The sequence below is a fragment of the Scomber japonicus genome, chromosome 21, assembly GCF_027409825.1.
Source record: "Scomber japonicus isolate fScoJap1 chromosome 21, fScoJap1.pri, whole genome shotgun sequence".
In the NCBI taxonomy this organism is placed as follows: Eukaryota; Metazoa; Chordata; class Actinopteri; order Scombriformes; family Scombridae; genus Scomber; species Scomber japonicus.
The window spans coordinates 10,093,094-10,110,756 of record NC_070598.1 but is presented as its reverse complement, the minus strand read 5'-3'; the positions used below and the strand labels follow the sequence as shown (position 1 = coordinate 10,110,756).

Sequence of the window (17,663 nt, the reverse complement as noted above, 5' to 3'; positions counted from 1 at the left end):
TCAATCAACCGTTGTGGCTGATGGAAGATAAACCTGTTCCCTGTTATCTATGGAAAAGAAGGATCGGTTAATCTGTTAACCATGTGTGTGTTCTTGTATTAAGCACTTTTTCCACTCTCACACTGGCCACACACCTCAAAACCACCCAATGTTTTTACTTGTGTTAAGAACTCTGGTTGATTGCAGGCCCTGCTCGTTTTTCACCAGTTATGGTTTCTGGAAGCTACACACATGCTGCTAAATACCACAAAGGACTCAAGAAGGGGAGCACACCTGTTTTCCTTGTCTTTTGTTCTGTTTTTTTTGTTTTTTTTTTTTTTAATAAGTCGCGTTAACAACATTTGCAGTATTTATTGGACGTCTCCTAACAGGCTACATGTTGGGCGCCCGTTCTGCCTGTCAGAGTCTGTCGATCTGGTCTGGTCTGGACTGTTCTGTCTCGGTTAAGTTGCTGTCTTCTTCTTAGTGTTAGTTTCTGGTGTCTCCAAAACGTTTTTTTTTTTTGTTCTCCCTCGGGGCATTTAAATACCTGTAATATAACTGTAACATATTTCCACAAAAAAGAAAGAAAATCAAAAACTTAAAATGTGTTGTGTGATTATTTATTTTATTTACCTTTTTTTTTTTTCTTTTTTAATCTGTGAACACAGCAGCTACAGTCTGAAGCCTCAGTCTGCAGTTTTCTGAGGTGTTGATGGTGTTTGTTGCACTGCTGCATCTAGACAGCAGAGGGCAGCATAGAGCTTCATGCTGCTCTGTGTAATCAGCTCCAAGAAAGGAGGAATTATCTTCTGTACTCTTTTTCACATGAATTTGCACAGTTCTGCTACAATTTCTAAGTTTTCATCTGTTATAAAACTGCAAACTGAAATTATTCAACTTGGAGCCATTTGAGAACCTACAATGAAAGTGATGACAGTGATAATATTATTTTTAGTATCGATGGTGAACTAATCAATAGACCAGATATGAGTTCAGACTCCCTGATGAAGGTGGACGGCTGCTACCAAACGCGAAGTAATAAGTGTTGATTTTACAGTGTCTTTATTTCACATATTTACACATCTGCTTATTTACATTCACATTTAGTTTTGATCTATCCAGCAAACAAATCCATTTTATTTCATCTTCTGCGGCCTGATTAGTGTACAGTCTCATCTTTTTTGGTGCCTTTCAGGTGATGAAGCTGCAGCTGATGAAGAAGACTGATTGCAGGTGGATGTTTCCAGTTACGGAGGATAAATGTAAGATACAGCCTGTATTTACATCAGTGTCTTTTGTAGCACTGATCAGGTGAATTTAAAAACATGGTAACATCCACAAACATCACTATCCAATAACTGAAAACAACACAAAACTGCTCAAATAAAGCTTTAAAGGCAGCAGCTAACCATTTTACACCACATTTGTTCCACGAGTTTACATTTCAAACAGTAATCGTTCTGGATAACAAAACTGAAACAATCATTTAAAAAGAAAAGTCTACACATTCAAAACACAAACAAAAATTGAAAAGATGGGTTCACACTTTCACAGAAGTCTGGTGTCCATATGAACAATGAAAGAGGTTTGCTGTAATCGTTCCTCCTGTTCATACTGTCAAAGGATTCCCGTCAAATGTGCGTTCAGTGTAACTGATGAGGGGCCAAAATCCAGTGTCCACACAGTCATTTAGAACAGAAATACATCTAAAAGTTTATCTGAAGCTTATATGAGTCTTCAGCAGTCTGAGTTAGTCATATAAAGCAGATATCTGCCACGTGTACAGTCTTTTTTAAGGATCAAATTCCCTCTTTGTGAATTGGCTCTAAGAAGACATTTAAACATTTAAAGATATCTACCTGATTTGACTCATTTGGACAGCTGAAGTTTCGTATTGAATTCAATTACATTTTTAAATATATTTCTGCACAGAAGGAGGACTGTGGATTTTGGCCCCATCACTTACATTGTAAGTGCATTATGAAGAGATCTTCTTATAGTCAGTATGAACAGGAGGAATGATTACAGAAGCAAAAACAGGTTACAATGTTCATGAGCTGCTGACTGCTGTTTTAAGACAGACTTGAGAAATTGTGAGAGTGTGACATCTTGTAGTATTTACATAAATAACATATTGCTACACAGTGCTGCGTTCATGTCATATTGGAAAAAGCAACAAAAACATGTTTATTTATTTTTAAAAAACTACTGACAGCTGGATCTATCAGTGAATGTTACAGATTGAGCTTGCAGATTCATTCTTTACCTTGGAAACAGTTTGCAATCTACTAGATTTCATCTGGAGCTTTCACCCTCATCTCATGGCGTTCATCAGCTGATAACTGATCATCATAGAGATTGTTCAGTTATCATGTGACCTACAGCAGGTATGGTGACATGATAACAGGTGGTTCTATGCAGGGTTGTATTTTCTTCTTCCACTGCTAAAGACCACAAATTGAAAGCTCCATAAAAAATCTTGTAAGTGAAACTACAGCTAATAATTACTTGTCAAACATAACATTTTAGTTAAGGCACCATTGGCTGATTAGCTGCAGTGTTCACTACAGCAGTTCATATCACCAGGGGAAAAATCCATATTTCAGCTCTTAGGAGGTTTATATGAATGATTGTTTTCTGAGTGTGCATATCACATCTGCAGTTAATCCGACATGACACGAATACCAACCGTGGCGGAGTGTTTAATGCACCGTTGGACAATGGCTGTGATGGACGAGCCAACATGCTGGAGGACTGACAGCAAAAGGAGAGACTGTGGTGCAGCCAACAGAAACACATCACCAGTCCTGACGTGTAAGCAGCAGTTTAAAAAAAAAAAACTTGACTGTAAAACTCATAAAGGAAGAGGTGAAGTTACTACACCTCCTGTTCTGTTGGCAGGTCTGCATTCATCATCAGTAAACTGTCCGTTATGTTCAAGCCTCCCCCCTCACGTTTGTCACCTCATTGAGGAAAAGTTAAGAGTGGAGGACAGAACCCAAATTTGTAGACTAATAAACACAAAATATAGCTAATTATTTACATCTTTACATATACGCACACACTCACTTTACTGAAAATATATGTTGATGGACTCAGATAAACACTAATGTCCACCTGAAACATTTCTTAGAGGCAGAAGCTGTTTTCTCAGTAAAGGAGGAAAAGTGGGGGAGTGAATAATCTGCAAGCTTCTAACGAAACATTTGTGAAACTGTGACTTTGTCAGTAAATTACAAGCCAATTTCACAGGGTGCTTTGGATCAAATAGAAAACAATTACATTTAAAAAAAATGCAATATAGCCATAATTGGTTATCCTCACGAGTTGACAAGGTTTGGTATAAACCAGAAAGACCAATTATTGTGTTAAAATGGGGAACATAGCACATACTTGGCATACAGCTTGGGATTTTTATACACAACAGTTTCAAGGCTTTAAAGCAAACTATGACGGATTTGTTAATTGGTTTTTGTAAACACAACGTTCAAAGTCACCCTGCTGTCCCCAACTCAACAATAGCAGAGAGAGAGGGAGAGTAGTGGTGGTCAAGTGAGCTAGACAGTGAATGAGGAGAGGGAGCAGCACTAGTGAGAACAAAGCAGTAAATCAGATTTTCTGATTGTTTTACAGCGGTAATGATCTAAAGCACGAATAAATACGCCCACACCTCCGCACAACCCTACGGGACAGTGCCACATTGCTGGATTTTGTGTGAATGCAGCAGAGCTTCATCCTATCTGCTGAAGCCTCTCTGCTCTGTGTGTGTGTGTAGCAGAGATACAGAGGGTGCTTTACCCATACTGCCATACTATTTAGTATGCCAGAAAAAGATTAAGTATGTCCCAACATTTCAAATTGCAGTATGCAGAAAACATACCAGGATGTTCCAATGGCTGGGGGCTACATACCTACTGTCTAAAGATTAAAGTCAGAAAAACTGCAATGATTGGCAATTTATGGACAATTTATAGTTCACGGGTCAAAGAGAGAGCAGCAAGAATGGTGCAAATGAGCAAATATCATCTTTCAAATCAGTGATGATGCTTAGTCATTACTTATCTGATTTTATATCAAATAAGCCATCATGCTAATTTCATGAAATACTTTTGATTGTAGCTGTGCCTAATGGTTGGATGGATGGTAACTCAATGTTTCAGCTTAGTCATGTGTGCTTTGTTTATAAAAAAGTAATGTTTAGTATGTTTATGTTTTCAATCATATCTAGTCTGGATTGTCTTCTCAGGTTTAGGAGGAAAATTCACTTTGGCTCCTAACACTGACATCAATGACTGAGATTATTTCTGCCTCCAAGAAATGTTTGTGGAACAAAACCATCTCCATCTATCACACTAACCTTGACGCACACATCTGTTTTGTTTTTTTTTTCTTTAGTGATATGTTCTCACACATACTGAACACTCGGCCCCAAATCCATGTCAGTCTTTTCCTTCTTCTCCACCCACGAAACCAGTGTTGCCAAATTTTTTGGGTTGTTATTCTGAACAAAAGGAAGACAGTCTTCCCTGTGACTCCTTGTTTCAGTTTTTCACCAAGTGATCATCTTAGGTTCATTATTAGGAAACGTCTTGAGGCTGCAACAATTTGATATACCAACAATAAAAAAAACACGATGGTGTCCACAGAGCTGAAGATTTCTCCAGATCTAACTGATGAGAAACGCTCCAAAGAAGCTGCTTTTCTCATCCATGTCCACAGCAGAGGCGTTGGTCACCGTGACAAACAAGCGGTCGCCGGTGCTAAGCGGGAACAGCCCCCCCTGGTGGGCGGAGTGCAGAGAGAACTGGGAACCCCGGGACCAGCAGGAGGTTCGGCTCGTCTTCATCAGCAGGATGGGAACCGGGTAGGAGCTCACCTGATGGGAGAGGGAGAGGTGAGTAAGCGAGGTGAAGCATTTGTGGTGCGTCAGTGGGTCACATGATGGTCGGAATGTGTAGCTTTAAAGGCCGTAATGTCAGTCTTCAACAAAAGTGCTTCGCCAATTAACATCAGCCAAGAACCAACACCAACAATCTATCAATGACTGATTCATAACACTGCTGGATTGCTAGTTAGCATTATTTTTGGTTGTAACTATGTGTGAAAAGGTTGCCCCTCTTCCTTTTCACTAGGCCCGGGTCCCTAACATGTTAAATAATTTCAGTTCTATGTTTCTGTTAAATTATCAGTCAAGTTTCACAAATAATGGAATACAGATTTCTGTCGGTCAGGTTGTTTCACTGTTTTGTTGAAAGAGTTTTAACATTGGGGCAAATCGTTTCCTTAATCAGTGATAGTGACAACAGGTGTGCATCATTGCCTGAACTCAGTAGTGAGTCACAGCCCTGTCAGGTTAAGTTGGGAAGGATAAAACTGTTTTGCTGTAAATTATATTGTGTATAAATTGATGCAGTCCCAGCTGTGCGTGTATAATGGAGTAGGAGTGAGTAAGGAAGAGATGAGGTGGCAGCTTGAGGCTGCAGATTTTATTTGTTTGTTCTTTGCTTCAGTTTATTTTTTAGTTATTATTGTTGAATTTCCTGGGGTTCATTTTTGCCTCTTTTTCATAAATATTTTTAATAAACATCACCATATGCCAAATAACATCCTCTTCCCTTTTTATCTAGTGTAATCATCTGTGATCTTTTTGTTTTTGATTAATTAAAATATTCTTGGCAAATGTTTTCACTTAACTCGATCATGCACTGTTACAAGAATTCACTTCCAGCTGTACAAAAATGATGAATTACAGTCCAGTTAACTTTATTTGTTATCTCAGTTCAACAATCTTGCTTGGTTGGAATTTTATTACATTATCTGGTAACTTAATATGTGAACATAGTTAGAATATTTCTTCTTCTTTCTACTTTTCCCATTAGGAATCTTCACAGTGGATCATCCACTTCCATTTCTTCCTGTCCTCTGCATCTTCCTCTGTTGTGCCAAACACCTGCATGTCTTCCTTCAACATATCCATAAACTTCTTTGGCATTCCTCTTGCCTGGCAGCTCAGCATCTTCAGCATCCTTCCCCTAAATAAAACCAGCATGGCTCCTCCGCACATATCCAAAACCTCTAAATCTCGCCTCTCTCACTTTGTCTCCAAAACCTCCAACTTGAGCTGTACTTCTTATATACTCCATTCCTAATCCTGTGCATCCTCATCATTTTCAATGCAAATCTTAGCATCTTCTACTCTGCCATCTGCAGCTCCGCCTGCTATCTCTTCGTCAGTGTCACCACCTCCAAACCATGAAACACTGCTGCATCGCTACCCTCTTCTGTTGCTCCGTTCACACTGCAGGCCTTAATGCTCAATTCTGATTTATTGCTCAAAGCCGATTTTTTTGATTCAGGTCACTTTTAACTGTGGTGTGAACGTAGCCTTACAAACCTTCTCTTTCACTTTCCTCACTCCCAACACTCTTCTCCACCCCACCTGGCTCTCCCTTGCTTGTACTTTTATGACATTAATGTTAAAGTACTACATTTATTTAGGGACACATGCCTTCAGATTAATTGCATCTTGAATAGATATTTATCTATTTTTAGCTGACAAAGCAGGAAGTGAGTGATGCAACACATGCTCACTGTCTGGCTTCATATTATTCATTTGAAATGTGATTAGTCAGAGTCAAAGTACACTTCTATCCACAGACACTGTCCTGCTGTGAATCATCAGTCTGTGTTTTTTATTGCACCACATATAAAACTAACAGACTAAACCAATAGAAAAATAATTACATCTGCTGAAAAGAAATATGTGGTTTGAAAAAAACTGAAAATCCAAAGAAGATTTGATAATGTTATTTAATCAGTGATTTTAAAACACTCATCACCTCATTCAAGCTGGAAAAAAGTGCAGTTTTAATATTTGCATGTGTTTAAATTTAATCAAAATTACTCCACAATTGTGTTAAGAACAGATAAAATCACTGGCATGGACCCTAACCTTTTTATAGATGTACTGCAGCAGGGGTCTTCCTCTGTCCTCTGCCTCCTCGCCGCCCTCACTATCATCCTCCAGGGAGTGAGTGTGTCTGAAGTAGGTCTGGGCGTAGACGTAGTAGAGGCCAGGCTGTGGCACCACCAGCTCCCCGTCTACCAGCTGGACATCCTGGAGGAAGGCCAGGCCCTTCTGCCCTTCCCACCATGAAATCTTTTGGCCCTGAACGCGACGCCCTGCGGAGACTGGAGCTGTAGAAAACAAACATATTCGGATTGAAATGATCACAGTGCACAAGGTGATGATTTGTTATGTTGCACATTTCCACCAAAATGAAAGAAGAGATTAGATTAGAAAAATGAAACTTAGGTCAAAAATATGAAAGCATGTCAAAATGATAACCTTGAAGTGATGAGATTTTCAATTTACAAAGTCAACTATGAGAGATTAAAGGACTAGTGTGTAGGATTTAGTGGCATCTAGTGGTGAGGTTGCAGATTGCAGCCAACTGAGTACCCACTCCCCTTCCAAGTGTGTGGAAGAAGCCACTGTGGTCATGAAACAAGAAAGGTTTCCTTTAGGGCAGAGTGTTTAGTTTGTCCATTCTGGGCTACTGTAGAATAATGGCAGTATGACACGGAAGAGGACCTGCTCTTTATCTAGATATAAAGGCTCATTCTAAGCTAATGAAAACTTATTTTCAGGTGATTATGCACTAATTAAAACATAGCAGATAAACTAAAACACATGCCTACTTAGCTTTGCAAAACTACAACAAGCAAAGCAAAGTTTGAACGCCAATAGTAACCAATCAGTAAATTCATTGGTTACTTTCTGTCCTTTTACAACCCAGACGATCTACTTGGATCCTGTCATGTATCATTTCAGCAGGACTCACCTCCTCCGTCTCGCTCCAGTTTAGGCACAAAGCTGCCCGTGACGTGGGCTGCTACTTTGGGGCGAGGTGAAGCCCTGTCCTCCATTACAAGTGAGGGAAGCACCCGAGATACTTCATCTAATGCGGAAAAATGAGAAAAACAACATAAGTTATAAGTTTTCTGAAGAAAATGTAACTATCCTCTGTACTGAGTAGAATTACTTGATACTCCGAGTACTCTGAATTATATATTTATTACCATTTTAACAGCTGGTTTTAAGTTTTTGGTTAGGTTTTCTCACCTCTTACTGCAGACGAAATCTGCCTCTGGTACCGCTGAGACAGAGACTGCAGGGAAACAGTAGAAAACGTTTTTTAGAGAATGCATGAATTTATTTTTGATTCATTCCTCTTTAATACGTCTCCAAGAAAACAACACATAGAAAAGCATTTCCCCCAAATATGTTGAAACATTAAAGTCAGGAAATTGTTTCCAAAGTGCATTTAAGTGGATAGTGGAAAAATGGGTCCAATACAGAACAAAACAAAAAACCAATGAGACTTAAAACTTAAAAGTACAATAAACATATCGAACTTCTGCCAAGAAGAACAATCAGCTCAGTTCACAGTACTGCCAAGCGTCTCGATGTTCGATTTTGACCCTGAAAACCTGCTGACATCAGGATCAGGAAGTTTACTCTGGTGAGTAAAAAGGAGCCTTCATGTTCAGGTCGAGTAACCGATCCTTCCCCGGTAATCAACTCTTCCTCCTCCTCCTCCCCTCGTACTTCAAGTTTCTTGACCCATTGTGTTGGCCCCAGAAGACACACAGACCGCCAAACTGATGACAACAATTTTCTCCAATTAAGTGGAATCTGGATGTGTTTGTGTCAGTTTTTAAATGCAAGATGGACGTGTTATATAACAGATTGTTTTTCCATAGTCATATATATTTTTGCCACTGGTTGTGTTGGAGGAGACAAGTTTCACCAGTGTTGTTGCAGTTTCTACTGGTCGCCAGCAGAGGTTGCAAAGGTTAACAATTTCCCCTTTAAAAATATTTTTACAGCTAAAGCAATAAGTGAGAGGAGTTGAAAGAAAACAAGTCATTTATGAGCTGAATTTACCTGCACTTCAGACAGCGAGACAGAATTTATGGGTTATAAGTCCCCTGAAGTTTCTCTCAGCCTCATTTTCTCATTAAGTTTGACATGTTTCTGCATGAAACAGGTCATGAAGTAAGACTTCATTTTAAGGGAGGACAGGAGGAAATTTAAATTAAGACCTGCAGATTTTATCTGATGGATTTTTTTTTGGTGGACTTTATATAAATACACTCCAGTTCCTCATAAAATAGCAGCTCAAACAATGCTAGACACTTTGTAATTGAATATATTTAACATATGCCATGTTTCTTCCATACTGTATGTGGCAGAGAAACTTTTGTGTGTGTGTGTGTGTGTGTGTTTCCTAAATGTAGCCTTTTCCTTCAGGCATTTTTTCCCATTATTTCCACAGTCATTACCTCTTATTTAGAGCCTGAACCTTTACGAATCGTCCTCAGCTTATCTGGGTCAACAGTAAATCTTACTTAAACTCAGAATCTCTTTTCTTTCCCATTAACAAATATATATTGGAAGAAATCTAATATCTCAACCATTAAAATTTGTCTGGATTAATACTTTAGATGCAGAAAAGATTCACTACTCTCCAAATACTCGAAATGCTCAATGCTCAACCTAGAATTACTCATCATTAAGTACCTTGCAGTTTGAAATAAGAGGATGATCTATTATTTCACAGTATCATACAGACATAAGTATGATTTACAGGGAACTTGCATGTGCTTGAGTACAACTTTCTGCATTGTTTGCTGCTTTCCTTCCTTCTTCCCTCCTTTGTGTGGTTACTGCTCCACTTTTCACTCACTAATTGAATGTCACTTGATACTTTTATGTCACTGGCTGCAACTGGAATCACTGTTATTTGAATATGTGCAACAAAAAAGCTCAATGAATTATGTTCAATAAACACTGCTGTAATAAAATGCTATTTCTTATTTTATGAGACACTTAAATGTAAATTCATTAAGCGTCCTGAGTTAAAAGCATGAAAATCTAATATGCTGGGTCAAACTGTTCCAGCTCTGTGTTTATGTTCTGAACTAAATTTAATCAAGAAGCCGAGTCAGAAAATACCCGACTTGAGTTATTTAGGAGCGCAGAAATGTCAAAAGAGGAGGAGAATCAGAGGAAGGGAATGAAAACAAATAGCACATACAAATAGAAAGTAAAGAGAAAAGAATAAACTCTGTGTGTGTGTGTGTGTGTGTGTGTGTGTGTGTGTGTGTGTGTGTGTGTGTGTGTATTCGTGCGTGTGTGTGTGTGCATGTGTGTTCAGGGCAGGTGAATGCATTCCTGTGCTGATTAAACCACACAGGATCACATCACATCTCTAGCTATGAAGGAGCTCATTGTGCAGTCTGCAGACAGTGATTTGGATCATTTCAGCATTTTTTTTTCTTCTTCTGCTGCTGATGTTCAGAGCTGAGATCAGCAGCACAGGAAGCCCCCGGAGAACGATAACAATAATAACTTTGTGACATCATCACTTTACTGCACTTACGAGGACCCAGATGTCCTCACAAGACACTTTGCTGCTCTTCGCCTCTTTAAGTTGGAACAATTGAAGACAGAAGTCAAAAATCTTTCAAAAATGTCTCACAAATTAAATTTTAGCTAATGTTATCCAAACAGCAGGATTTAGAGCATTTGTCTGGGACTATTTTCAGTGGCAGATTAAAACACATTTGGTGATCTAGTTAGTATTTCTGGCTTGAAGACTGTGTGTGTGATTGAATCTAGATAAATTACAGTGTGTTTTATAATTTATACCTGCAAGGACAATATTTTAACAAAGTTTCAATTAATTTGCTGCAATGAATTCATGTTTTTTTCCTTTTAAGGAGAAACATAAATCAACTTGTCCACTACTATTATCTGTCTTTTTAAGTTAAATAGAAAACTAGGTCAGCATAATATCCTCAAGATTGAAGCATAAATCTTTAAAAACAGCTCATGAATGTGTTGTTTTAGTTTCTAGGGACAATTTTCAGTGGTGGATTAATACACTTTGGCTTCTATAGTGAATATCTCCAGTAGCAGGATGGTTTATGTGATTGAGCTGAGTCAGAATTACAGTGTGTGCATGTGTTAATGCTTTTTTATTTGGCACATGAATCTAAAACAGTAGAAAAACGAGATTCACTGTATAATGTGGCGTTGCTACAAGATGAGCCGGTCATCTTTTTTTGTGTTAAAGGAATCAAGTCCCACTTTGTTCAAGGTGTTAAGACTTTACTTTACTACACTCATAACTGAATAGTGTTTGTGATTTATAAATGAACTCATAACAGCATTAAGTGTTGTTTGTTTGACTCTTGTTTCCTTGAGAAAACTGTGGGTTGAATCAAATATTATCATCAAGGGAAAACATTATGTTGTGGGAAGGATTACTGAAGAAACTCTGGAATAATAATAACAACAATAATAATGATGTAGCTGCTTTATCACTTGATTTGTTGGCATTTGCAGCCCTTTCAGCTTTAAGTGTGTGTGTGTGTGGGGGGGGGGGGGGGGGGGGCGGGGGTTTAGTAATGTCTCAAAACTCCAGTGGGTGGGGAGTTTTTGATCCGGTGCAGAAGACGAAAACTGAACTCTGAAAGCCAGAAATCGCAGCCGCCAGCCAAGTAATAATTGAGTCATTAATACCGATCAACATGCGCTGATATGTAGAGTTTATTTAGAGTTGGGGGGGAGTGATGAAATCATACTTGGTACCACATGAAAGTAAGAATTACAATGGGTCTGAGATTTTAAATGAGGGTTTAAGTTTTAGTGGTCAGGGTTCAGTTCATGGTACCTTTTCGATGAGCAGGTGAAGCTGCTGAGTGACCTGCCAACACGGATCACCTCGTACAGCCGTGATGCTCTGCAGGTCGGTGCCCGTCAGACAGGAAACACTGCTCCTGGCAAACGTCTCCTTCATCTGCACAGAGTGGAAATGACAAGAGGAGCGTCAAACTATTAGACATGAACATTTCTTTGAACGTCTTGTCCTGATGTTGGAGGTATTCCTGCAATTAACTTGTGTTTTCCTCACCTGTTTAATTGTAAGGACAGAATTTTATCAACCTTACAAATGAATGTGTTGCACAATTAGATTGAGATGCACCTTTTTGTGAGAGAAATAAATGAACTTTTCCACTATTATTATCTCTCTTTTTAAGGTTTACTAGGAAACTAAGTCAACATAATTCCCTGGCATATGTCCTTCTTCTTTGTTTTTCATCTGCTCGTTTTTCATTTTCCCATATATTGCTGCTACATCTCATCTGGGTTAATGGTTAATTCCTGTAAACACAGACTGAGAGTTGTTGGACCTCATCCAGGTAACCAAAGGACTCCGGCTTCACCAAAACAAGCAGAGTGAGTCCAACACACGCACGCACGCACATGCACGCAGACACACACATGAAGCTCTGTAGAAACTCTTCCCGATAATCGCAGCTAATCATAAAAATAGCTGCAGTCTATCTCTGCTGCTGCTGGAGTTCTTTTTACTTCCTTGTCCTCTTTTCTGTTTGCACAGTGAGATTTCATGCAAAGACATACTTTCTTTTTTCCCTTTGCAAAGTGTGAAAGCAACATCCAGTATGTGGCCTGCTTTGCATTCTGCAAAAAAAAGGAAAATAGATGTGGACTATTTGTTCTCTGGAGCGCAGCAGCAGAACTAGAGCGCAAGAACGCGTTACTTTAAATGTTATCATCATTAAATAATGAGTAAAACGACTATAATCATTCCAGTGAGGTACTCAAGGTCAACAACAAGACTAATTTTCATGCTGGTGCGTTCAAAAGCCCACCAATGTCGCGCAAATCTCGCAGTGCGCACTACATGGCAATGCGTAAAAGCCTCAGCGCGTCTCTGGTTCACCAATCCTAACCTCTTAAGTTTTCCTTACCGAGTTGAGAGCAGTGGTGAAGTGCAGCACAGTGATGGTGACGACAACAGTCTGCAGCAGGACCGCCAGCAGCAGCAGAACCCCGAGCTTCGGACCGGAGCCCGTCATAACGACAGACCGCCGTCCGGTACCCGACCAGCGCCGTCCCGTCCCGTCCCCAGGCTTCCAGAACAAGAACAATGGCAGAGAGCTGACTCTTAACTTCTACCCTCCCAGTCCCCTGCACTGAGGAGGAGGAGGAGGAGGGGGAGGAGGCGGGGCCCGCATTGAGAACAAGAGTTTTTCCCTCATTGAATTACTCCTGCAGAGATTATTGTTTCATTTTTGCGCTGGAAAAACACAGATAGCCTTCAATAGTTTATTGTGAACACTCATATCTTCACTCTGGATCTCTGTTCCGAGCCTTACTGTGAGAAAAACACATTTTACATCAGAATATGATCAGAGATATTGTTTGAATGCATGCACAGAGTGGCACAGCAGCTGGATTTTGGCACGTAGAGGACTTTTATTAAACACCTGAAGTCAGTTTTAATTAATTTTTAAAGCTACAAGTTGATGTATTTGCATCAGTGAGGAACAGCACACTGAATCTGATTATATAACTGAAGGGTCCTTTTAGGGAAAACCCATAAATTAAATCTCTCTTCAAACTGTTCAGCCTAGTGGACTTATTTACCACTTTTTGAAGGCTTAAGCCACATATAGCCAAGATGTCAGATTATTTGAGATAAATAGACATTCCTATCATTTTTACAACTTTTTCATCTGTTTTAGTTTCAGATCCCTCCATATTTTTTCTCATCTTATATCAAATATCGAAACATATTTCTGTCTCAGGTGAGGCGTGAAAATGAAGTTATTTAAGCACACAAACCGAAGAAATGATGAAATGTTATTGTCTTATTATTTGATATTGGAATATATATTCTCTGTGTAGGAGAAACACTTGAGGCTGGTGGATTTTGTGTCTTTATCAGGCTGCATAACAAAGACATCATGTTCTTTTTCACTCCACATGTTTGCCACTCTGTTGAAGGACAAAGACAACTATTTGAGGTTAGGGATGGCATGATGAAGTGAGAATGAAGAGAAAAAAAAATCTTCAATTTCTAAATTGTCTCACAGTGTTGACCTTTAACCTTTCAAATCAGAAGTAAATAAAATCAGGCTTCATGTAAGTCAGAGTTGTGAAGTTGGAACCACCGGAGCTTTATTTGTGATTTAAAATCTTTAAGATGTCAGGATTCAGATGGATGAATCAGGAATTTGATCATATGTCACAGATATTTTGCTATTGATTTTGTAGTTTCTCTTACTTTAATATTGGATAATATTGTTTTTCCAGATTTCATAACTTGCTGGATTAACCCAAAATTCATGTATTGTTATTTTAGCTATACATTTTTCAGTTAACAATGCACTGAATCATAGTATTGATATTGGAATATAAAATTATAAATACACTGACTAAGGGGTATATCCAAGTCAAAAATAAACATAAAACAAATTAAACATGGCGTTTTAGCAGTGTGATTATTGATTTCCTAGATTTTGGGAACACCTTTCATGTAAATTAGTCACTGCAGGTGTTACGTATCAATAACATTTTATTGCTAAAATTGCACATTAATATCCAATTTAGCACAGTGTTTTTGTGGTAGAAATATCAAGATACAAGGGCTGGACAATATATCGATATTGTATCAATATCGTGATATGGCAAAAGTGTGAATTTACCAGACTCTTGTAGCTTTTCTATGCCTTTATCCACTTAGTTATTATATCCACAATGATGATTATTTATCTAAACTGTCATTTTGTACATATTTTGTGAAAGCACCAATAGTCATCTCTACAATACTGATATGAAGGTATTTGGTCAAAAATATTGGGATATTTTATTTTGTCCACATCGACCAGCCCTCCAGCCTTGATAGCGATTGAGATTGATATGTTTCAAGACAACAATATATGAACTGACATATCTGTGTTTTGCCAGATGACTCGTAGTGATGAATATACTGAGAATTAACAGCGATTCAGCAGCTACACTTGGCTTTATGGAGCTTTATATGGAGTTTCAGCTCATTGTTTTGCTGTTCAGCTGCAACTTTACTGTCACATCAAATCAAGCAGATATTGTCATGGAAAATCTTAAATAAAAGAAAAGTCATTAAATGCATGTGGGAAGCAGTGCATTAACGCAAGCTTCAAAGAATAAATGTGATTTTTTTGCGACCTTTGCGTTACTCCAGTGTGACACCAGTTTCACTCCTTGTCAGTCTCACTTATATATCATAATATCTCCTAATATTACAGTCTTTTTAGTGGCAAAGTTCCTCTTCTTGTTACTACTCTTTCACCACAGCCCAACAGGGAAACGCTGTCTGAGGAAACACAAAGAGGGAATTTAACACTAAAAAGACTGTAAATGTGGCAGATATCCACCTGACATGACTAACCCAGACTGCTGAAGCCTCATAATAAGCTTCACATCAACTTTTTAAATGCATGTTTGCACTAAATTACTGTGTGGACACACTGTTAATTTTGGCCCCCATCACTTACATTGAAAGCACATTTGAAGAGGAACTTTTAATAGACAGTATGAACAGGAGGAACGATTACAGCGAGGAAAACCTCTTTTACTGTTCATATGGACACCTGACTGCTGTTTTAAGACACACTTGAAGAATTATGAACCTTTGAGACTCCTAAAAAAAAGGCATGTTTTTGTACTTTAAATTTGATATGTATGTAAGCCACACAGAATTGAGTAACATACTTTTCAAAAAACAAAGCAAGCGTGAAAACATCCAAACAATAATAAATCATTCGCATTAACATCTTCAAACCATTAAAAACAGAAACCTTTTAAACTAAAAATCTCAAAAGTCTTTTTACTTATTGGCTTAACATCCTGGTATGGTGATATATCATGAGACACATCCTGTATGATTTGTAATGTTTTGAAGCTCAGAGTGCCTCTAAAAGCCTCTCAAAAACCTAAACCTTTTACTGGGTTTTAAAAAAAAGTAGTCTCACTCTTAGTAAATCTCACCCTTGTTTTGTTTATTTTTTCCTTCTCTTTCTGCAGCTATGCGAAGACGGTGTAGGGGTATGTGGGGACAAGCTGGTTTTGTTTGTTGTGTTATTTGGGTAATTTAAAAACCCTTAACAGAGTTCTTGATGCGCGCAAGGTTTATGTTCTTTGTGTGAGTGCATTTAATTCCAAACCACCATCGACAGGCTTCACCAAGAGTATTTTACCAAGCTGAAGAATAGTATAATCAAGTAGAAATCAAGAAGTGAATCAGAAGCTTCACACAATCTGAGTTGTAATGTCTTTTTGTCTACTGATGTCAGACGCAGCGGGCAAGTATACTGAACAGCTCTGGTTGTATTATCATCAGTGTATTGTTGTGCAGTGAGGCGGGCTGAGCCTATAAATGGATCCCTGGTCCTGTTGGCTCGTTCCTGCATCTGCAACATCTGGCCTCAATCTGGCTCCTACGCCCTGCCATCCCCCCGGGAGATGCTCTCCGCTTAGGTTTCACTCAGCTACGCCTGCAGGGCCTGCTGGGGGTAACAGCCAGTAAACTGAGTGTGTGTGATAGAGAGCTCAGAGAATATGAGAGCATCCTCGCTACAGGCTGGAGAGAGACATAAATACTCAGTCTTATACGCACAGGCACGATTTTGTCACTTCACTGACTTACACTCTTTCCCCAGGGACTTACGCTGAACCAGTGCGTGCCCAAACCCAATGTTAACCTGACCCAGCCTAACCTCTAACTAAAAAACAAGTCTTAAACCTAAAATAAATCTTTTCTCTGTGTGGAACGGCTAATGTATGGTGTCCCCACATGGTGATTAATACACACACACACTCACTCACTGAGTGTGTTTCTGAACAGCGGCCAAGTTTTGATACAAAGAGGGAAGCTGACCGACTCCCCCGCAAAGACGGCTCCCTCCCTCCTCAGTCGCCTTCCAAACTTTGTCTCCCACTCCCCTCTGCCCTCGATCTTCCTCTCTCTGTCTCTTTGGGTCTGTCTGCCTCCTTTCTTTCTTTCTTTGTCTCTTTTTCCTGTTCCATTATCTCACCATCTCTTCCTTTCAGTCGTTCTTTCTTTGTCTGTCTTCATCTCAAATTCAAATTCATGACATAAACTAAAGGAATAAAAGCAAACTCTTATAAAAACCTGGGTTTTGTTTTCTATCTCTGTCTGTAGTTGTATCAGTTATGATAACATAGAGCTGACATAAGTAATTGAGGAGGACGTTGCTACGAAAAGGTCTGACTGTGCAAGAAACACAAGCAGCCAAATGATGAGATAAGTTTTAAGAAGTTCCCAGATCAGTCAAAGTTATTCAAAAAAGGAAATTAAGGTTTCGGGGTTTTTTTTATACATACAAAATATATAAGTTGATATACACAGGAACAACAGAAAATGTGACAGAGAGGTGCAAAAAAACTCTTCAAGGGGCTTGAAGAAGGCAAAATGTTCACTTCCCATCTTTATATAAGTATCTGAACACACAAAGTTGACCCCTCCTGGTTCATGGTTCAATGGTTTTGTGACCCAGTGGACCTTTTTAAGTCAAATCCTGAATTTGGTTTGCAATGTAACTGTTTCAAGTTCAGGTTTACTATCATTTCCACACATATACATTCATGTGTACATAAAAGGAAGCTAGGTGTCGTTACATTAAAAGGTTTTAGGAGCAGATTCAGCAGGTTGGTTCTCTGTGGGGTTTGTCAGTTAGTCAGTAATAAAAAACTATTTTTTTTAAAGATAAAAAAGAATTAAGATCTTTTTAATTGGTAA

General features: G+C 38.8%; 1 protein-coding gene and 1 long non-coding RNA gene across 2 annotated transcripts in view; one reads left to right on the top strand and one right to left on the bottom strand.

Moving 5' to 3' along the window:
- The window catches only part of LOC128382289 (uncharacterized), a 41,735-nt gene extending 39,559 nt beyond the window's left edge, over window positions 1–2,176 (top strand). Inside the window, exon 2 of the long non-coding RNA XR_008323722.1 lies at window positions 2,083–2,176. This is a non-coding gene — a long non-coding RNA (uncharacterized LOC128382289). The remainder of the gene's footprint in view (window positions 1–2,082) is intronic.
- Window positions 2,177–3,272: 1,096 nt separating this feature from the next.
- On the bottom strand, window positions 3,273–13,041 carry LOC128382281 (tumor necrosis factor ligand superfamily member 10-like). The gene is made up of 6 exons (XM_053342278.1): window positions 12,829–13,041; window positions 11,727–11,852; window positions 8,108–8,153; window positions 7,827–7,943; window positions 6,935–7,179; window positions 3,273–4,858 (listed from the first exon to the last, which is right to left on the bottom strand). The coding sequence occupies exons 1-6, from the start codon at window positions 12,934–12,936 to the stop codon at window positions 4,649–4,651; spliced, it is 852 nt and encodes a 283-aa protein (XP_053198253.1). The 5' UTR covers window positions 12,937–13,041; the 3' UTR covers window positions 3,273–4,648.
- Window positions 13,042–17,663: the final 4,622 nt, after the last annotated feature.

Coding starts and splice junctions, on each gene's coding strand:
- LOC128382281 (XM_053342278.1), bottom strand. CDS start 12,936: ATGACGGGCTCCGGTCCGAAGCTCGGGGTTCTGCTGCTGCTGGCGGTC. Junction 11,853..12,828: donor TCACCACTGCTCTCAACTCG/GTAAGGAAAACT, acceptor CACTCTGTGCAG/ATGAAGGAGACGTTTGCCAG. Junction 7,944..8,107: donor GATTTCGTCTGCAGTAAGAG/GTGAGAAAACCT, acceptor TTTCCGCATTAG/ATGAAGTATCTCGGGTGCTT.